Source organism: Laccaria bicolor, genomic scaffold (genome assembly GCF_000143565.1).
Source record: "Laccaria bicolor S238N-H82 LACBIscaffold_43 genomic scaffold, whole genome shotgun sequence".
Lineage (NCBI taxonomy): Eukaryota > Fungi > Basidiomycota > Agaricomycetes > Agaricales > Hydnangiaceae > Laccaria > Laccaria bicolor.
Genome location: NW_001889914.1, coordinates 207,390 through 228,507, shown reverse-complemented (window position 1 = coordinate 228,507; position 21,118 = coordinate 207,390). Strand labels below are relative to the sequence as shown.

Here is a 21,118-nt window from a genome sequence, read left to right as displayed (position 1 = left end):
GAGAGAGGAGACGTAGCAGCATTCACGTTCATCCACGAAGACATGGGTGGTGGATGAAAATGTGACGAGCTTAGTACATAACACCAAATAACAAACAGTCTGCATTGTACCACCTCATGCGTCCACCCCGCCATCATCATCCAGACGACCAGCAACAACAACGAAAGGAAGGGTGTCAGAGTCAAATGGAGACCTCGCCGCCGCCTAGTCTGGGCATGTCCCCCGCTTCAAGATATAGACACAACCTCAAGGTTCTAAGGAGGCGTGACCCCTCGATTATATCCATCTTTGACCAGTTCAGCCATGTATGCGTCTATCATCACGATGGGAAGAAATGGGAAAAACATGGGTATGAGGGAAGCATGTTTTTATTCGAGAGGTGTGTGTGCCACTTGTCTTTTTTCTTTCTGTTTTTCCTGGCGATGGCTGATGAACTGAAAAAAGGGACGTTTACCCGCCATACGGATTCTACATCCTCAATCGCATGGGCATGGAAGACTACATCCAACACATCTACCCCGAAGACGATATCTCCGCTCATGGAAGTTATCTAATCATACGATCATATCCCGACTATATGGCCACGCGCATGGCGGGGATACAAGCCAAGCTGGAGTTGTTGCCGGTCCCACCGGACAAGTTTGCGGATGTGTACAAGATTGAGGGGATCGAAGAGTTGGATAGCAAGATTAAAGGCCGATCCAGCATTGTGGGGCTGTGGATGTTTGCTACGGAGTCGATGATTGAGGTTATGAGAAGGTTTGTTTTCATCTGCTGCTCCTTGTTTTTGTGGTTGCTGACTTTTTAGTGAAGATTACACTCGTTCATCCAAAAGAACATTCCGTACCCTGAAGAATTCCGCTACGGACCCGTCAGGCCACCTCCACCACACCGTCTACGAGCAGTAACAAAGTCTTCTTCTTCCCAATACGGTACGTTCTTCATCCTCTTCTCTAACCACAACCTCTCACCGACTTTTTTGACAGGCACAAGCTCAGACGCATCCGCCTCCGACTCCCAAGCGTCCTACTCGGACAGCGAACACTCCTCAGCAGGAGGAGCCGTATCAGAAGTCGACAAACTATTCGCAAAATTCGTGCCTACCGCTCCTCCTCATCCCACCGCATCATCCTCCACGATGACATTCCCAACATCCACATCAAACATGACTCTAGAATCATTATTCGCCGCTTTGGGCGGGCCGGAAATCGTCGGTCCTGCCCCTCCTCCTCTAGCACCCGCGTCAACGTCAAGTACGGGTATCAATTTGCTAGACAGCATATTCGCGTCTGCAGCTAACCTATCCGCCCTTTCTCCTCATCAACCACCACCACAACAAGGGGTATCTGCGTCACGAAAGATCTTCTCACCTACACCCTCTACCACCCAATCCCAAACACAACCCCAAGCCCAAGTTCTGAACCAAGATGTGATCAGCACGTTATTGGGCTTACCGCCCTCACGTACACCCTCAGCTGCATCGAGCAGCCATCCTAGTTCTAGGGAGGGGGATGATGAGGAGGAGGAGGGGTCGCCTGTTAGTGGACGTGGTAATGGGCTCCTAAGCGTGTTGGGGAATGGTGGGGTGAGAAATGGAAAGGTGAATGGGGATGTTACGCCGCGTGCGTTCTTGAATGGGCGGTGTCATACCCATAGGGCGGACCCTCCGCTGGGGATTGAGGCGACTTCGTCGGTTGCTACTATTAGGGGGCTGGAGTCGTCTTCTGGGCCGAGTGTGCTTCGTGCGTCCACGCACCAGGGCGCGAATGCCAATGCGTCCGCGCACCACCAGGCGGGTGCGAGCGTGAAGCCAAGGGCGAATAGGGAACTGGTGCCGTTCGAAGCTGATTCGGAACTGTGGCCGTACCCGTCAATACAACACAAGGAAGAGGAAGAGCAACATGACCCGAGAGAGGAGGAGGAGGAGGAGGAGGAGGAGGAGGATATCGTTGAGCTTGATTTTGAGGAAACGAGTGTGTTGAGTGATTTGGATGCGTTTAGGAGGGCTTTGAGGGAGCAGAAGAGGGGTTTGGGATCGCGGAAGGATGGGCAGAGCTCGCATAGTGGTGTTGTAGAAGGGAGCAGCTCACGAGAAAAGGGGAAGGGGAGGAAGAAAAAGACGACGAGGAGGGAGAGGGATAAGAGGGAGAGGGAGGAGATTGAGAGGAGTTGGGACGTTCCTGGGTTTTGTGCGCCGCGGGAGCCGGTGCAGGGGGTGCAGCAAGGGCACCAGCAGCAACAACCTCAGCAGCAGCCTCAGCAAGTTAAACCCACGACGACGACGAAGTATCTTACGCAGGCTGTTACTTCGCCGCCTGCTTCTCCCTCGCCGCCTTTGTCGCCTTCTCTTGAAGATACGACGCCGCAGATGCCTGTGTATGTGCCGCCTCAGATATCGGTGCATACACCTCCGTCTCCGAGGTCTGTATATACGCCGCAAGTGCCAGCGGATATGCTTCCCAAGTCGATCCATACGCCCCAAATGCGTGTTCATACGCCTCCAAGATCGGTGCACACTCCTGCGCATACACCCTCACCGAGGAGGATACCCTCGTCGGACATGATGACGCCTACTATGTCTGGAAAGACTAATGGGGGTGGTACCGGGAAGGGGAGTAAGGTTGCTTCAAGTTTGAATGGATCTGGGTCGGCTGCCAAGGTTAATGGGAATGGGCATGGGCATGTTGGTGTGGAGGAGAAAGATGGAAATGGAAATGGACATGATTTAGTCCGGGGAAGTATTGTGGCTGCTTTGAATGCCCAGCCGAGACTCGGAGTCGCGGTGGGGATGGAGAGGAATGAGTTTGTGAGGGAGGTGTTGACGCTCATTCATGTGCGTTTTTTTCTCACTTTCGTTTTTTTGTGAGAGAGAAAAAAGAGGGCTGATTGGGGTATGATGTAGACTGACAGGGCGTTTGTGGATACGCTTTGGCAAGAGTATTTGGCGCGGTTGCAGTGATTTCTGCCCCCGTGGTCAATACCCAAGACTTTGTTACTGATAAGCGGTTGGAGTGATTCTGCCCGTGGTCTAATAACCAAGATTTTGTTATCGATAATCCAGCCTCTTCATCAGTGGTCAAGACCCTTTCAAGGTCCTTCTACGCTCCTTTTTCATGGTTTACGTCAAGTTATTCCGTTCTACTTTCACGTCCGTCTCTTTCAATCTTGCAGCTAGCAACCGCTCCTGAATCTTTCATTTTCCCCCCTCTCTCCCTGTCGTCAAGGCCACTCAAGCTCAAGGTTCCGTTCTTGTGTATTTCGCAGCCCCAGTATCAAACCCAACCTCAATTCCATCCTTCTACATCAAGGTGGAACACCTATTATTCCAAACAACCATCCTTCCAAGCAATCCATCTGTCAATCCATCTAGTAAAGCTATAGCAGGTATTAGTATTGTGTCCGCACGTCGTACACCACCCCAAACCAACCAAGAATTCAAAGACACCCACGCAATGCATGCAGTGTATTCCTAGCCATTTCTTTTCTTTCCACTCACTCTCGACTTTTTCTCGACTCTTCCTCCTCTCTCTCGTTGGTGTTGGTGTTTGTGTTTTGTGCACATACACATACCTCGTTCTCCCTGTCTGTCAACAGTCAACAGTCAACAGTCATTCGGATGAATCGTCCCCTCTACTGGCGCCTCTATTTCCATCCTCGACGGAGCCCACCCTGGCTCTCTCGGTCACTTGTAAATTTCCCCGACTCTCGGTCACCTCTACGTTTCCGTCCAATGTCCCTCCCTCCTCCAATCTCTACTTTTTTCGTCCGCCATCACCTGACCTCACCCTGATACATTTACATCCATCACCCCTCCTCATCCTCCTTCTTCTCCCCCCCAAAGGCGTCAGTCCTCCGGTCACCTCTACTTTTCCGTACACTGCCCCCACCTTGGTCTCTACTTTTTCGTCCGCCATCATCTCTCCTTCTTCTCTTCCCTCCCCCAAGGCATCTCCCACTTTTATCACCACCGCCGCCGACTCGACTTGGCCAGCTCGCCAATCTCACGACGCCCATTGATGATGATGAATCAACCATCTTAGAACACTGTTTCCGTACTGTATCACCTCCACCTACCTACCCGTCAAGATCTTGCTATTACATACTACTGTAGCATTTCGTTCAATTCGACAGGGCCCGTGACGCGTGACAAGCCTGTCGAAATTTTGATTTCGACAACCTCAGAAATTCGCCGTGACAAGCCGAAATTTTGGGCAAATTTTCGACTATTTAGTGCCGCAGGCGACGAAAAATTTTGACATTTGTCACATGACCACCAGATGAATTCGACACCTTACGGAAATCTGCGTGACCACCGTGACATTTCAGCAACTTGAAGGGCCCCGTGACGCGTGACCGTCGAATTGATTGAAATGCTACAGTACTACAACTACCAACACCCCACTGTCGTTATTCCGCCTGATGCTGTGCAATAATCGCAATACCATCGATGTACGCATGTCGTGATTCCGAGAGCTGAGCGCTCGGCATGGCTTCAACTACCCTTTGAAAACGTCAACGTTTGTGTAAGGTCTACACTACCATATTACGAGTCCTGGAGTTTACGTAAGGAATCGTTCTTATACTGTTACAGACCCGTTTTTTTGTCACACTATTCTTTGAGAGCCATTGTCAAACATAGCGAAACAGGTGTCAATTTTGAACCTGGGCTCAAGCCTCACAATAACTTTCAAGTTGAAGTAAGGTCGCAGGCATTGTCATAAAACATGTATTTTGAACCAATCTGGCACCGTAGACTTCTTGGTAAGCACCCTTTACAAAATCTGTCTTGATGACCCAAAAATCCAAGCAACAGCACTCCCCTCCCAAATGCTAAAGGAGGGTGTCAAAGAGTTCTCATAAGACGATGCCAATTAGGGCATGGAGGTGCGCAGTGGGTGTGCATTTTCGTGGTGCAGGGTGTGCAGGGAGGCTTGTTCAAGAGGAGAAAGACAGTGAAGAGACAAGGAAAATGGCAATCGGACCACTGGAGCAGGTGGTGCTAAATGTAACATTTGGGTTCTGTAAATTCAAATGATACACGGTCTGCACAGAAATACATGGTAGAGGTTTTCCGGAGTGCTTTTTGGTGTCAACAAGTTTGTGTGTGCCCAAGACCACTTGGCTCTGATCCTTTCAAGGTGTCACCGTGAGGCTGGACAAAATTTCATTGACTATACATCAAATTGAGACACCAGTCACTTACTTATGGCCATGTAGAAGAAATTGATTGAGGGATTCACACAAGGGGGTGCCGGCCCGGGAATCCCGTACCGGGGTCTGGTTAGTTAGTCCAGCCACAGGCTGTGAAAAAAAAATGGACACCTTGAGCAGAGGGCTTATATCATCAAAAAGAGTACCTGTGATAACTACAGAATGTACTAGGATGACTACAGCTCCAATAGAAGCCATGCAGCAGCAGAAAAACGAGTGATATAGGGTATTTATTCATTTCCTGCCATATTTGGGTCGCAATATTGCGCACTCACATCCTCATTACTAGCAAACTACTTCGCTGTGGACTGAAAATACAAACAATATTGAAAAATATACAGTATGTCTCATCTGACAAGGTTGGGGAAGACTGGATGCAGGATGTTCGCTCCTGTGCAAAAGTCCATGGACTTTGAGGTGCCTTTGACAGCATGCACCGTGAGTCTATCAAATTGGTATCAATACCTTTGGATTGATAACAGAAACTTACTTTCTACGCTCCAACAGTCTCATAGCAATTCGAACCCTGAAAAGGGCGGTTTGCGTGGCTTGTGTGGCATCTGGGAGAGGATGCAGGGGAAGCGCTAACACAGATGATGTCATATTGCTATTTATAGACACGTGCCTGATTATGTTAGTCAGTTAGTCCCCCTCAAGTTGCCTTAACAAAAAAATCGACCCCAGGTCTTTTTTTTCAATGCCGGCACCCCCTTGGATTCACATCTTGAGTGCCTAGGATAGCTTTCTACATAGTCAAAATTGCACCTGGCACATCTTCATCACCCAGTCTTGGAATTCAAATTCTAAGTAATATCCTCCCACAAACCATGTTCATATGTGTTGTGGTTGGAAAGTTATAGTCCAATCTCTCCAGAGTGCCAAATTTGGCAGGGAAAACAAGCTGATTTCGCATTTTTGGGGCAATAAATACAATATCTACATGGAAAACTCTCTCAGTGGATTAAATCACATCATTCCCTCAAACCCACTGCAAAAAATATATTGGATTGGTGTTGTGGAAGGTACAAAGTCCATGTCTCAAGAAATTGGCCCTGTGACACTATGTCACAGCATGTCACTGGTCATCACACTTACCAAGGATTGTGCAACACCAGTGATACCCATGGGTTTTTGTAGTGTCCTTGATCATGAATAAGTACATGGGTTCATGGGTCTATGGTTGAAGGAGTGAGAAGGGTGGGCATTTTGCTATTGCTGTATCATTGGTTTATTATGAATAAGTATATAGGTTCAGGGGGCTATAGTTGAAGGAGTGGAAACAGTGGGCATTTTGCCATTGCTGTCACCATCTGTATCACCCCTTCAACCATACATCCCCATGAACATATGTACTTATTCATTAGTCTCCAGTTTTACAAACTTAAAAGTATGTAGTCCGCTTTTTTGAGATATAATCCTTCACTATGAATTATGTAGGTTCATAGGACTATTGTTGAAGGTGTGAAATGGATGGACCATTTCAAGACATTGTGGTACCACTTGGTTTTAAGATTTAACTTTGTCATTCTCACTCCTTGAACCATATCTCCATGAACATATATATACTCATACATAGTAAACCAATGATATAGCAATGGAAAAATGTCCACCCTTCTCACTTCTTCAACCATAGACCCATGAACCCATGTACTTATTCATGATCAAGGACAGTACAAAAACCCATGGGTATCACACCAGTGGCCCATACCTGACCTGTATCTGCAACTGTACAGGTTTACCCATCAAAACGAGCCCAAGAACATCGCAATCGATTAAGAATTGAGGGAGTTCTGCCTGAGTTCAACAAGTCATTACAAAATTTTGTAGTCTAGAAAGCATACACTACAAACTTTTGTGGTCTCAAAGAGAAGACACTTGAGGCAGGACATCTTTTAGTGACAAATCTGGACATTTTTTCGGCTGCATTTTCGGGGGATAGACCTGCCACATGTTATGGACAAATCTGGACAAACTTTCCAGTGGATTTCTGGAGGAATGACGTTCAGGATGTTAAACACAAATCTGGACATTTTTCATGGGCATCATTATGTCGTGATGAAAATAGACTAGAAAGCTTTGGACATCAAAGCATTCTGTGGGTTGTCTGGTCTGTGTCAAAATTGCATCTGGAATTTGGGACCTTGGTACACTCTACAAGAAAGATTACATCTGGATGGAAATGACCTGTAAAAGTTCGGACTTCAGGACATTGTTGCACTCTATGGAGAATAATACATCCAGATGAAAATGACCTACAACATTTCAGAATTCAGTGAATTCCACAGGGGTTGTCTGGTCTGTGTCAAAATTACATCAGAAATTTCGGACATTGGTACACTCTGGGTGATCAAAGATTACATCCAAAATTTCAGACATTTATGTCCGGATGAAAATAGACTGCAAAATTTCGGACTTCAGAGCATTCCACAGGGGATGTCTGGTCCGTGTCAAAATTACATCTGAAGTTTCGGACATTGGTGCACTCTATGGGGATTAATACATCTGGATGGAAATGACCTACAAAATTTCGGACTTCAGAGCATTCCACAGGGGTTGTGTCAAAATTACATCTGAAATTTCAGACATTGGTGCACTAATACAAATCCGGATGTTCTTTTGGCCGCATTTTCAGAGCAGTGACATTCACCAAGTTAATCACAAATCCGGACATTTTTTCGGCCACATTTTTGGGGCAATGACCTTCAGCATATGCTGTTCAATGTGTACAAGTATTATTTCCAACGCATATTTATTTCTGGGCTCCGCGTATTTGTTTCGGGCTCCGCGTTTTTTTTTTCTGGTGATGCGTTTTTTTCAGTTTGTCCGCGTTCTTTTTCGGTTTGTCCGCGTATTTCCAGACCATTTTGTATGCATATTTTTAAGGATGTTTTCCATGCTTTCTACAACTGTGAGTTAGCAAAGAGATCAGATTACCATTCACGCAAGATATGACCTGCCCATCATGTGGGGTCATAGAACTGTCAACACAACAGCTAGAAATGCCTACTTGGTGTAATGGTCTGTGTATAACGTCTGGTGCACCTGATTCCTGAAGCCATGGGTTTGATTCTTACAAACTGTACAAACTTTCAAATGCAATTTTCCTGTAGAAAGACTAACACAGATATATGTCTACCGACCGTTCACCAAAATCTAAGCTCCTTTTTTGAGCTTTCGACTTTTCAATGCTTACTGCAAGTCATAAGACATTTACAGGAGAAAGTGCTCAATGCTAATGAATTGCACAGTGTACAAAAACAAAGCTATATTTGAAGGTAATTGATGTTGAAGGAGAGCAAAGCCAGGACAGAAGCCAGTAACAAAGGAGGTAGAAGCATTGAGGAAAGAAATCTTAATAAGAAAGGCCTTAAGGGTATAGGGTATTGAGGGAGATAACAATGAAGAGTGAGTGGCGATGAATAAGAGCGAACCACGGACTAATTTCATTTGAGAAAACTCCAGATGAAAACGTGGAAGCAGGGCCTGTCCTCCGAGGTTTTAGAAGGCAAAAGTTCGGCCTGTCATCCAAGGATTTTCCAAGTCAGGGTCCACATCTGAGACGTTGCTGTATGCTGGATCAGGTTGGATAGTTGGCCGAGGAGGGGTTTCGATCTGATATAGCAAGGGTACTGAAGTTGTGGCGACAGTCTCTTCATCGGAGTGGGTAAGATCTAAAACCATATTGCCCTGTGGTGGGGTGGATATGCCCCTGCGAAGGCGAGAAGGGGCCGCAACAGGTGAGGGTGACTTTGATCCTACTAGGCCAAGAGTCAACAAAATGGATATTGCTCTAAGTGATGATGTATATGGATGTACTTTCAGTTCCGAGGTCATCCTTTGAGTTTGCCATGATCCGTTTCTTTGGGTGAAGGTAAAGTTCTATGAGTTTGAGGACGGTCATCCATATGTACATTTTCGGAGTTCCAATGCAAGTACAAACCTTGTCACGATATCATGGCCTTGTCATCATGGCCATCGACATCCGGAGCTGAGTCGTTGCCTGACTCTGAAGATGATCGTGCTCATTTGCGGGACCATCGCTTTCTACCCCCTTTGGAATGTTCGACCTGACTTTCATCCTCCGCATCTGGATTGGAATGAGAGTGAATGAGTGACAAGCACAGCCTGCAACGAAGTAGACAACTCCTTACACCTATCTCGACTCTTGTCCCTTGATTGCTGGAACAGGATGTCTTTGCCACCTTGGAGTGATTTCAGAAGGGAGTTGGGCAGTGGGTCGCGGGTAGCTGTAGCACACCAATTTGGAGTCAATGGTGAGTTCGCAAGATCAATAACACATTACCGATGAAAATGAAGCTTTCGCTATAGCTCGCCTTGCTCATTCCTTTGTTGAAATACAAAGCATTTCCAGTTGGAGCAAAATTCGGCACAATCTTGAGACGACGACCTTTTGGTGCTTTTGAGGGTAAGCACAGGAACCACGGCAGCAAGACAGCCGCTGCATCCTCATCACCATCTGACACATCATCAGGCTTATTATCAAGGTAGTCGAAAAATTTTGGGAAGAATCTGCGAAAGGCATTGTTTACTTCTTCGGACGACCAGTCCATCTGCAGCTCAGTTCCATTGTCTTCTTGATAAGCCAGGCCATCCTTAACTGCTAATTGGATAGCGATCTTATCAGGAACACGATCTTCAACAAGTTGAACATTTCCAGAACTCTGTAAGGGTGTGAGTGAGTTAATAATATGAAAACTAGTACTTACATCATAGTAAACCCCTTCAGGATTGACGATGATCACCAGTACCTTAAAGATCGCACTGGATTTGTTGGCAAGTTTGGCTTTTCCTTTTCCCTGCAATTTACGACGCTAATGAACACTGGAAAAGTTCGTGGGGGTTGTGATGAACATACCTTCTGCTTCACTTTCCCCTTCCCTGCTGACTCCTTGAATTTCCTTGTGAGTCCTGCTTCCGACTCCTGATGCGCATCTTTGAAGGCTTGCAACTGATTACCTGACTTAGGCTTCTTCATAAGGCTGTGCAGAATGTCATCAACAGAGTCCTCCTTCTCCTCGGCCATAGAACCACAATGAAGACTTGGTCCATGGAGACATTTGATGCAGTGGAGGGGCTTCTCGGGGTCTGGATCATTAGGAAGCATAGATTTGAGACAAGTACACTGTTTTCCTGTGTCGTCGTCAAGAGCAGTACATCAGGTGGAACGCAACAGTGCAGACATGGTGGTGGGCGTTCCGCAGTGCTCACTTTTCGCCTGACCATTTTAAACGGATCTCAATCCAGGGGCAATATATTCAGGGGAATATAGGACCCATTTACGATGGTCCTGGATCCAGTTGGATCCACAATTGCAATGATTTCAAACTACATGCTATTCGGTACTACCTCTTATATGCTTAAGTCGATTCAATATATCTAGTGCTTGACCCCAGAGCTCTGCTCGAGGCATCCAGATGAAGTCTGGCATGGCAATACGAAGCTCCTTTCCCCCACGTCGACCAGATCACAGAATTTCAAATGACGGATATGAATTTTCCTCCCACTCACTATGAAGAAGTCCATAGCCAGACAGAACCATGCCATGCTCCTGACTGTAGGCCAGAGCAGACTGAAAGGCATAGTGTTCATGCTTGCCAGTGAAGGGATCAGCATGTTTTGGAACACCCACAGCATCATGATGGAAATTCATAGCTTGTGCAGCTTCAATATCCTCCCCAAACTCCTGCCAGTCGTCTTCGTCAATCTCAACATCAGGACCAACAGTGGGGATATCCTCATCAAGTAGATTACCTGCACCTGTGTCGCCGTCCTCACAAGACTGAGTGTCACCATGAGTTCCATAATAACAGCTGATGATATCTGGGTGGAGACCTTCACAGTCATCAATATAGATACCATTTTCAACCATTCCCAGCAGTCGCATGTCCTAAGTAATGTAGGTGAGGATTGAAAGAAAATTCTGTCAAGATGTTGCTCACGTTTGGACTCTGGTCATGGCCTTCACCCGAAATCGGGTGGGCATTCCACTCTTTCTGAAAGGCCTTGCAATCATCATTTATCGTGCTAAGAAACAGATAATGGAGGAGCCACAGATGAGTTGCGTTATTGTGCTCAAGATGATGAAGGCACTCTAGCCGGTAGAAAAATGCTCGCCAGCGGCATACAAATTGTGACCCTACTTCCACCCACATTCTCTCAATTCGGGTGTTGTGAGTAGAGCTACAAGGTGGAGAACAAGTGTTTGTAGAGTTTGAGTAGTGATAAGGGAAGTGACGTACGATCCCCAGATGAAAGATGCACGGTTCAATCCCTTTTTGAGGATCATATACAGTGACAAGGCTTTGTTTTCCCATCCCCGATCTCCACGAATCCGCGAAGGAAAGCCATATATTTGAACGGCCTCCAAGAATACGTCAAGGACAGTTGTGGCTCGGTTGTTTGTGCTTGCACATAGGTTTATCATCTACATCATCAATCAATATAGACGACCATGTGTGAAATGTCATTAAATACATACTGTCCGATCACAGCCATCCGCAAATCCATGAAGAACAATACCCCAAAGTATCAACTTGTGGTGTCCGTCAACATGCCAGAGGTAGTTGGGCCTTGACACACAATACTTGCGACGATGTATTGTTCTGCACTGGCATAGCACTCACCCAAGTCCATCCACCCATTCTATGGATGCAGTCACACATCACTTTTGGATCCGAATACCATGGGAGTGTAGATAGCTGATGAGATATCGTATTCCTGAATCAGGTTTCGTCATTCGATATGTCTTGACAAGGATGTCGAGATCACTATTCAAGAGCTGAGTCCACTTGTAGTAAACTCCATGACTGAGAAGATAATGCCGAAGAGTATGGCGATGAATTCCCAAAATTTTTGCAAGTTCTGTTTGCGAAATTCGGCGCTTTGATGACATTGCTTCACGAAGAAAACTTGCATCGACTTGTTTGCAAGGTTGACCTGCCTTCCCGGTTTTGATACGAGTTATAGGGTTTACATACTCGACAGTAGCTTGGTCTCTGAACAAAATTTCGTCAGCTGCAGAAGTGTTGAAATGATGTCTCTCAATGATTCTCAGCAGTTATACATGCTTGACACAACTCAACAATCTGGTTACCGACTATCTTTGTGCAATGATGCAACCAATCCTTTGGAATTCCTTCCTGCTCGAAATGTAATTCAAGACCTTTAAGAATGGGAACGACATCATTGATCAATGTTTCAGCATGAAGCCTGAGTCGAACAGTGTCAGCTTCCTGCAAAAGTACTTCCATGGCATTGCGACAGTTGTCAGAGGTTATCTGGTATGCCTGATAAACATTCGCTGACCACGGCGTGGAGTGCGGATGATCTGGAAGGGGTGGAATTGGTGGCATTTGGCTATCACATTTCGTGCAGCAATGGCTAACTCAAAAACCTAAGTTGATCCAGGGAAGCAGAAGTCGGAGCATAGCCGGGTGGACCCTGTCGCATCGACACCACTACGAAACCTACACCAATCCCCACTATTTCCCCCAACCATGGCCATTGCATCACACCAGCATCATCCCAACCACTGGCACCATGACGGTTCAATGATTTTTCAGGTATTTCACCTGTGACTTTGAAAATAATCCTTGTTGAGAACGTACGATACAGGTCAAGGATTTTACTTACTGCCTCCATCTAAGCATCTTGCAAAAACTTTCCCCTGTGTTCAATGATCTCCTCACCATCCCACATGCTGTAATTGCTGAGGCTACACCCCAAGGGACCGAAGAAAACCCTATCCGTTTACATGGAATCAAGCAGGAAGCATTTGACGACTTCCTGATGTGGATTTACAAGATGTAAGCTACGTGTCAATTGGTTCAAAGAGTAGAGACTCACTTTGATTCAACGAAGCACCTGGACACAACCCACAGATCCAGGACGTGTCTATATCAACCTGCTCAAAGTTTGCCAGATGTGGCAGATCGACGAGGGTGTTGCGTATGCTGTCCATCACCTTGAGAGAGTCTTCATGCCACCCAGTCATCGCATCCAGCTTGCTCGGATGTTCTCAGTCCATGATTGGGTCCGGCTGCCATCGAAATCATCTTGCAATCCGAGCTCTCAACCATATCAGAGGAGGAGGCAAATAATCTTGGAGTCAAAGTCTACAGCATTATCGCTAAGGCTTGTGAAATGCTTGAGTGTGAACGGAAGCTTACCACTGCCTATCCACCTCCGATGACTTTTGATCCTTCATGGGAGTGCGAGACCCATCAGGCGGTGTGCATATTGATTTGGCGTGATTTCTGGTGGAAAAAGGTTGCGAAACAGCTCTTGCACCCAGTCAAGCCATTGGCATTTTGCGATGTTGCTGAGTTTGTTGAGAGGGAGCTGAAAGGCTCTTTTGTGACCGTTGAACGTTGTACTTGTAATTTACCTTTAATCAGGTTGATTAGATAAGCTGTATGTATACAACTTTTCAAAAAATATGTGTCGGTAATAAAATATGCGGGGGAACAAAGAATAAAATACATACGCAGTGTGATGTGGAAAAATACGCAGAAGGAAAAAAAAAATATGCGGAGAAGAAAAAAAAAACGTGGAAAAAGGGAGGAGTTCAAACAAAAATATGCATTGCAAGGAAAAATACACGTTGGAAATAATACTTGTACACATTGAACAGCATATCAGCATGTTAAACACAAATCCGGATGTTTTTTCGGCCGCATTTTCAGGTGCTTGAAGTTCTAAATTTTTGACATTGGAGTATTCCATGGGGTTGTCTGGTCTGTGTCAAAATTACATCCGAAATTTCGGACATTAGTGCAGGTGCCTGAAGTTCTAAATTTCGGACATTGGAGTATTCCACAGGGGTTGTCTTGTCTGTATCAAAATTACATCTGAAATTTCGGACATTGGTGCACTAATACAAATCTGGATGTTTCTTTGGCCGCATTTTCGGAGCAGTGACATTCACCAAGTTAATCACAAATCCGGACATTTTTTCGGCCGCATTTTCGGGGTAATGACCTTCAGCATGTTAAATACAAATCTGGATGTTTTTCTGCCATGTTTTCAGGCACTTGAAGTACTAAATTTTGGACATTGGAGTATTCCATGGGGGTTGTCTGGTCCAGTTAAAAATTACATCTGTTAAACATTGGTGCAGGCCCTGGAGATGACTGGTACTTGGAAAACTATCCCCTAGAAGAGGGGATAGAAAACACTCAAAGAACTTAATGATACTCACAGAAGTTAACCAGGTGTATGATTCTGAGAGTATGGAAAAGTAGCGTAATGAGAGAGAGAGAGAGAGAGAGATGGTCGTGGTTCTAAAGAAAGAGAAGAAGAAGCGAAGCGTATGGTAAGTTAAATATGCGCTAAAATTAGAATGGATGCCAAACAAAGCGTAATCCCGGGATTACACCCTCCCCCGCTTTAAAAAAGAAAAAGGAACGGAAAAAAAAGATGTTAGTAATTGAAGATGTAAGTGCAATCCGAGCGCGGGTGCGTCAAAACCCAGTGGGAAAAAGCTACCGCTGGCAAGGTCGAAAGAAAGCTACCTAAAATTAAGGTGAACCAACTCGCGATTCTAACCAACGGTCGAGAGCCTCGCAATCTTGAAGTTCAGAGCCTGGGAGCCATTTGTCGTGTTCTGCGCCGTAGCCGGACCAACGAACGAGATATTGGTAGCCACGACCTCGTCGGCGCGCGTCCAATATTTTATCGATCGAGTATTCTTCTTGTCCGTCTTCAGTGATGATAGGGCGGGGTTCTTCAAGATGGCGGGAAGGAAATAGAGATGTGTCGGATTCAATGTAGGGAAGGATTTCGGATGTGTGGAAAACAGGGAAGATGTTGGGAGAATTCGGGAGGTCGAGTGTTACCGTTGAGTGGTCCTCGTCGACGTCGATAATGGTGTAAGGGCCGTCATAGCGAGGCATAAATTTTGCGACGCGCTTCTCGCCCTTCGCCTTGTAATTGTTCCGTCGATGCAATGTTGATAATCGCACACGAGAACCTATTTCAAACGGGAACTTCAGTGTGCGGTGTTTATTCGATTGAGTAGATTGTGAAATCTTAGCCTTCAACAAGTTGTCCTGCGCTTCGAGAACATCCGTCTCCAGTTTCCGTATTACATGCCATGTGTCAATGTCCGTGACGGTAGCATTCGATTTGGCGGGTACAAGAGGAGGGATGATTCGGGGGCTTCGGCCCATGCGAAGTTGGAAAGGCGAAAAGCCAGTCGATTTGTTGACGGTGTTCATCATGTCAAATCGAATTCGAGGCAACGCGCGTGCCCAACCCAGTTGGTTCCGTTCGACGTGAAAACGGAGAGCTTGATTTACTGTTTTATTGGTACGTTCACTGGCGCCGTCGGTTTCCGGGTGGTACGCAGTTGACATCTTCAGTTTAACACCTGTGAGACGGTGTAACGCTTTCCAGAACCGCGACACGAAGAGTTTATCCCTGTCGGAGACGATGTCAGCTGGTAACCCGTTCTCGCAATACCACTCATCAAAGAAAAGAGTGGCTAAATCTTCGGCTGTGATATCGGTGCGTGTCGCGATGATCCTGATGTCACTTCCCAAACGATCAGTGAATGTGATTATGCAGTTTTTTCCTTCATCTTCCGGTAACGGTCCGATGAAGTCAATAGCGACAGAGTCGCCGCGTTGGTCTGGAATGGGAAGGGGATGTAAAGGACCAAGGGGTTTTGTCGTACTGCTTTTGTTGCGTTGACATTCCGGACAGGATTTGATGTAACCCTCTTCAAGATCACGTCGCATATTTGGCCAATAATAAGCGTCGCGCAGGGATCCGTAGGTTTTGTGAAAACCGAAGTGGCCCAGAGTGTCGTGTGCGAGCATGAATAGGGTTTCGCGCAAGCTCCCGGTGCGTGGAATGATCAGCCGGTTGCCAATATACCAGAGGTCGTCGCGAAGTTGGAGTGTCGGTAGGCTTAGGGCTGCAGAGGGTAACGTTTTACACCATGAATCTTCCGCGTACCCTGCTTTGATGTCCTGCAAGAAGGTTTCATCAGACGAAATTTTAAGGGTCGCGTTGACGGAAGACATATCGTCTGACGCATGTGCGAGTGATTTAGCTGCATCGCGAGGGCCCTGGGTAGTGCAATGAAATATGCTTGCAATCATGTTTTCGGATTCATCATCCGGACAGAAGTTGTAAGGATGTTGGGCAGAGGTTTCTGCTTCTTGTGAGGAAGTCGAGTAGGGTAAGCGCGACAACGCGTCAGCCACTGTGTTGTCCTCGCCCTTGATGTAGATGATTTTGGCGTCAAATTGGGACATAAATTCCATCCACCGTGCCTGGCGGCGTGAGAGGTCCCTTTGTGTCACGAAGTTTTCCAAGGTTTTATGATCAGTATAGATGAAAAAGGGGGACCCAAGTAAGTCCACTCGCCACCTCTTCAAGGCACGAATGATAGCAAGTAGCTCCTTTTCGTGGACAGGGTAGTTCAGTTCGGCCCCTTTGAATGTCATAGAATCGAAAGCGACAGGGCGCGCATTTTCCCAAGTGGTGCCAAAGGATAGAATGGCCCCCGAACGTTTGTCACTAGCATCGGTGGTGACGAAAATCTTGTATTCTGGTAACTTGGACAGATCAATTGTTGTCAGGCATTCCCGACTGGTTACAATTGCTTTGATGCTGTCAAAAGCCGTTTGATAGCGATCCGTCCAAGTTGGGAAGGCTTTCTCGCATTCTTTAATTGTGAGCTCCGTTAGAATGCCGGTATGTTCAGCCAGTGCAGGAAGGAAAGCCGCCAAGTAACGTACAAGACCCAGGAAAGCGCGGACGTCTGTGACTGATTTAGGTTGTGGCCATGCCAGAATACGGTCGGCCTTTTTTGAGTCTGCCTCGATTCCGCGTGCACTAATATGATGACCGAGAAAGTCGATTTCCCGACAAAATAAATGTGTTTTGTCAGGATTAACGTACAGACGTGCATCATGGAGAGCTTGGAGTATTGTCTGCACGTTAGATACATGTTCTTCAATAGTGTTAGACCAGATTACGATATCGTCAAGGTATATATGGCAGATTTTCCCAATGTATTGTCGTAGGGCCAAGGTGACACGTCGCTGGTGTATCGCTGGTGCATTTTTCAACCCCATGGGCATTACTAGCCACTCATATAGACCTAATGGAGTGGTGACGGCGGTTAGAGGAATGTGATCAGGATGCATTCGGGTTTGAAAAAAACTATTCGTCATGTCAATAGTTGCCCAAATTTTGCCTTTCGCGCAATCGTTTAATATATCATCGATGCGCGGAAGTGGGTGGCTGTCGGTCACCGTGTTTTCATTTAGTTGACGGTAGTCGTTGACCCACCGCGGCAATACATTCGGGTTCGCTTTAGGTACAATGAATGCTGGTGAAGCGAATGGAGATGATGACGGGCGTATACGACCGGCATCAAGGTGTTGTTGAATGAGAATTTGCCATGCCTCTTTGTATTTGCGAGGTGAAGGGTATGTTCTCGTTTTTATTGTTTTTTCTGCATTTTTCAAATGTATTTCGGCGACGATTCCTGTAGGTAGTTCATCTATGTGTGGGATGGGTTCAAAAATTTCTTTGAATTCTGATTTAATTCCTTTTTCTCGCTTTTGAAGGGCCTCTTCAGCAGCGAGTGTTTCGACGCGTTCGCGGATCGCGCCTGCAACATTAAAAGGCGCTACTTCTTCAGGAATTCCTTTACCAGATTTTTGGCGATCATGGCACATCAACATTAGTTCTGCCAGTACCAATTTCTTATCCGCCTTTGTATTTTTTATTTGTTCTCGCAAACGAGGTTTGGGCGGTGGAGGAGGAAGACAAGGAGGGGGGTTCAAAAGATCGTATCCTGATTTTTTATCTATACACGAACGGTCTGCGTGATCTACCACAATTGAATTATGCTGCAGGAAAGGGAGACCAAGTATTACAGGGGCACAGAGGCCCGGGGCGATGATGGCTTTAACTTTTCGTGAGGTCCATCTGGCGTCTAGGGAAGTAAACGAAAGTTTAACGTATTTGGAGAGTTCACATCTATGGTTCGATTCAGAGTTTTTCAAGGCAACGTCGACTATTTCAGGTTCTCGGAGACGATATTTTTTTAGGCCTAGTTCAGCAGCGAGTTCTGGACGGATGAGGACGAGGTGTGCGCCGTTGTCGATGAGTGCCCTCGTTTTCACTGGAAAGTCATCGATCAGACCATGAATCTGACAGTTCCAGAATAGATGTTTAACACGGAGGGGCGCACTCACATTACAGCGAGAAACGTCAGCATCTTCCTCCGAATCCGAAGCATAAACCTTCGGAGAATTAGGAAGGACGGCAGCCGCTGCTGTAACTTCGTCGTCACTGGAGTCGACCGTGGAGATGGTCGCGGAAACTGCTTTTGTGGTTGACTTCGACGTAGCTTTTGCCTTCTTAGCGGTGAGCGCGTCCGCTACAGTGAGGGTCTTGTACCCTTTCGCAGTTGGGAAACCCAAATCGCAGTTATGTGAACGATGTCCCACGTAGAATCGACGGCATTTTGTGCAACCGTCATGTTCATTGAGAAGGGTCCTTTCGCCCTCGGTAAGCGGAGCTAAGCGATTCGAGGTGGTAGAGGTGGAAGTAGATGCTGCAGAGTTATTGCGACGGGACGGGCCACGAAGCGCATTTGCATCGGTTGCCTGGCGTTTCGCTTGACGCTGAAGGGCGCCTTCGATGAGATCGATTTGTCTCTTGTTCTCGGTAGTCCGTGCTTCGTCGAGAACGCGGACAGCGGCAACCCAAGTCTTAAAGACTTTATCATTCCGAGCCTCGCTATGCTTGACTTTCTCTTTCAACTCGTCATCTAAGTGAGCCTCCAGATGATTGTGTAAAGCGATGTCGTCGAGCGCGGATGGGGTGTTACGGAGAAGACAGTTGAGCGAGAGAAGGTGCTGAGACCAATTCCAAAATGATTTGTGGGACGAAGTGAGGGTGGAAGTAAGGATTTGGTTGCGAATCTGATCTTCCCAGTCACTCTGGAGGTAATTTGCACGGAGTTCCTTGATGAACTCGACAAAAGAGAGAGTGGTGATACGTGCGCGGTCCGCTGTGATCCAGTCGCGGATACGTATGTCCTTAATCCCCGGAAGGATCAGCGCGACTTGTTTGTCGAGGGGAACTGATTTCGTAACAAAAAAGTCCTGGGCTGCATTTTCGAAATCCATTGCAACCGCTGGCGTGAGGTCTCCCGCAGTGAGCACAGGAGCCTTTCCGCTAGTAGGTTCAACTGACGCAAGGGTCGACATTTTCAGTTTTGGTTGGGTATATGCGTGGATTTCGTCGTCTGATGAGTCTGTTGATAGAACAAAGGACGAGGGAGGACTGGATAACGGTGAAGACGAGTGATGACGGTTGTGTTGAGGTGGTTGACGGTTGTTACGGAGATGCGGAGTGGGCGTCAGTCCTTCAAGGATCGGTAGCTGTTGCGTAAGGGCAGATGCGTGTGTGAAGCGAGGGTTTTCCAGGATCGACACGCGGGTACTTGATTCGGTTTGCGGTCAAGGCGGGTTGCCCTCCACTATCAGGTAAACTGTGAGGACGACGCGTCAAGAACAAGTATGTTCGGCGTGTCACGTACAGTAGGAGATGATATATGCGCGTATATGCGCCGGATACAGCAAGGATTATGCGCGCGTTGATGCCGGTAAGAGCGATCTCGAGGGGTTCCTTCGAGAAAAGCGTTCAGTCGTTATTGTGAATAATACGACCGCGGTGTAACTTCAAAAAAAGTGGAAAACTATCCCCTAGAAGAGGGGATAGAAAACACTCAAAGAACTTAATGATACTCACAGAAGTTAACCAGGTGTATGATTCTGAGAGTATGGAAAAGTAGCGTAATGAGAGAGAGAGAGAGAGAGAGATGGTCGTGGTTCTAAAGAAAGAGAAGAAGAAGCGAAGCGTATGGTAAGTTAAATATGCGCTAAAATTAGAATGGATGCCAAACAAAGCGTAATCCCGGGATTACAGTACTATTCTGATCTGCATTTTTGCATTTCATCCAGGCCTATTTCTTCTGCATTTTTGCATTTCATCCAGGCCTATTTCTGCTGCATTTTTGCATTTCATCCAGAGCTATTTCCGCTGCATTTTCGCATTTCATCCAGACCTATTTCAGCCACATTTTTGCATTTCATCTGGAGCTATTTCCACCGCATTTTTGCATTTCATCCAGAGCTATTTTTGCATTTCATCTGGACCTATTTCAGCCACATTTTTGCATTTTATCCAGACCTGTGGGTAATGGAACCAAGCCCAAAACCCGATCATCCAATGGGTCATTGGGCCCAACTTGTTCTGTTAACCTTTATGTTCTGTTGGGCCCAACCATCACCTGTAGCTTAAAACTTTTGCCATTGGGTCCAACTTTCTCCCTTAACCATTGCCTTACATTGGGCCCAACCTTCAACTCTAGCTTAATACAATCATCCATCAACAGTCAAAATTGCCCCCATTTAAGCCATGTGGCCAAACTATAATCCCTTAGCTTTGATGTTGGCACCGTCATTGGGCCCAACAATCAAATATACATATTCTTATGTCATCGGGCCAATGTATAGTGTCATAACATCTTTTGTAATTGGGCCCATTGGGGTAGCCCTATGACTTATTGGGACAATTGCCAATTTGTATTGTTATGGTGCCATAGTGTATCTACTGAATGCACTGTCTTTTTGCAGTCTTTACTTCTCAAAAATGAAAAGACCAGACCTACAGGTCCGGTTTTTTGCAGTCTTGGTCTGGTCTGGTTACAGTCTTTTTCCAGTCATGAGACCGGACTTCCAAACACTAATGGCATTGGTATGGAGCTCATATACCAATGGGTACCCTCAAGGTACCCTAAATCAAGGAATTGATGTACCTCATAGGTCACTTCAGTCACCCATTTTTGGATACC

General features: G+C 46.4%; 5 protein-coding genes across 5 annotated transcripts; 2 read left to right on the top strand and 3 right to left on the bottom strand.

Annotated features, from left to right (window-relative positions):
* Positions 1–116: 116 nt before the first annotated feature.
* Positions 117–2,959, top strand: LACBIDRAFT_310039 (uncharacterized protein; the record flags this gene model as incomplete). The annotated part of the gene is made up of 5 exons (XM_001887240.1): positions 117–379; positions 445–759; positions 814–932; positions 987–2,833; positions 2,903–2,959. The coding sequence occupies 5 exons, from the start codon at positions 117–119 to the stop codon at positions 2,957–2,959; spliced, it is 2,601 nt and encodes an 866-aa protein (XP_001887275.1).
* Positions 2,960–5,445: 2,486 nt separating this feature from the next.
* Positions 5,446–6,373, bottom strand: LACBIDRAFT_332678 (uncharacterized protein; the record flags this gene model as incomplete). Its single annotated transcript, XM_001887191.1, has 6 exons — positions 5,446–5,452; positions 5,487–5,512; positions 5,568–5,655; positions 5,702–5,795; positions 6,034–6,147; positions 6,307–6,373. The coding sequence occupies 6 exons, from the start codon at positions 6,371–6,373 to the stop codon at positions 5,446–5,448; spliced, it is 396 nt and encodes a 131-aa protein (XP_001887226.1).
* Positions 6,374–9,285: 2,912 nt separating this feature from the next.
* On the bottom strand, positions 9,286–10,336 carry LACBIDRAFT_310038 (uncharacterized protein; the record flags this gene model as incomplete). The annotated part of the gene is made up of 4 exons (XM_001887190.1): positions 9,286–9,458; positions 9,515–9,893; positions 9,939–10,028; positions 10,088–10,336. The coding sequence occupies 4 exons, from the start codon at positions 10,334–10,336 to the stop codon at positions 9,286–9,288; spliced, it is 891 nt and encodes a 296-aa protein (XP_001887225.1).
* A 2,098-nt stretch (positions 10,337–12,434) lies between these two features.
* LACBIDRAFT_332676 (uncharacterized protein) lies at positions 12,435–13,641 on the top strand (the record flags this gene model as incomplete). The annotated part of the gene is made up of 4 exons (XM_001887239.1): positions 12,435–12,512; positions 12,847–13,037; positions 13,093–13,172; positions 13,316–13,641. 4 exons carry the CDS (start codon positions 12,435–12,437, stop codon positions 13,639–13,641), a joined length of 675 nt encoding a protein of 224 aa, XP_001887274.1.
* A 1,109-nt stretch (positions 13,642–14,750) lies between these two features.
* Positions 14,751–19,469, bottom strand: LACBIDRAFT_310036 (reverse transcriptase-RNase H-integrase; the record flags this gene model as incomplete). The annotated part of the gene is made up of 1 exon (XM_001887189.1): positions 14,751–19,469. The coding sequence occupies one exon, from the start codon at positions 19,467–19,469 to the stop codon at positions 14,751–14,753; it is 4,719 nt and encodes a 1,572-aa protein (XP_001887224.1).
* Between the last annotated feature and the right edge of the window lie 1,649 nt (positions 19,470–21,118).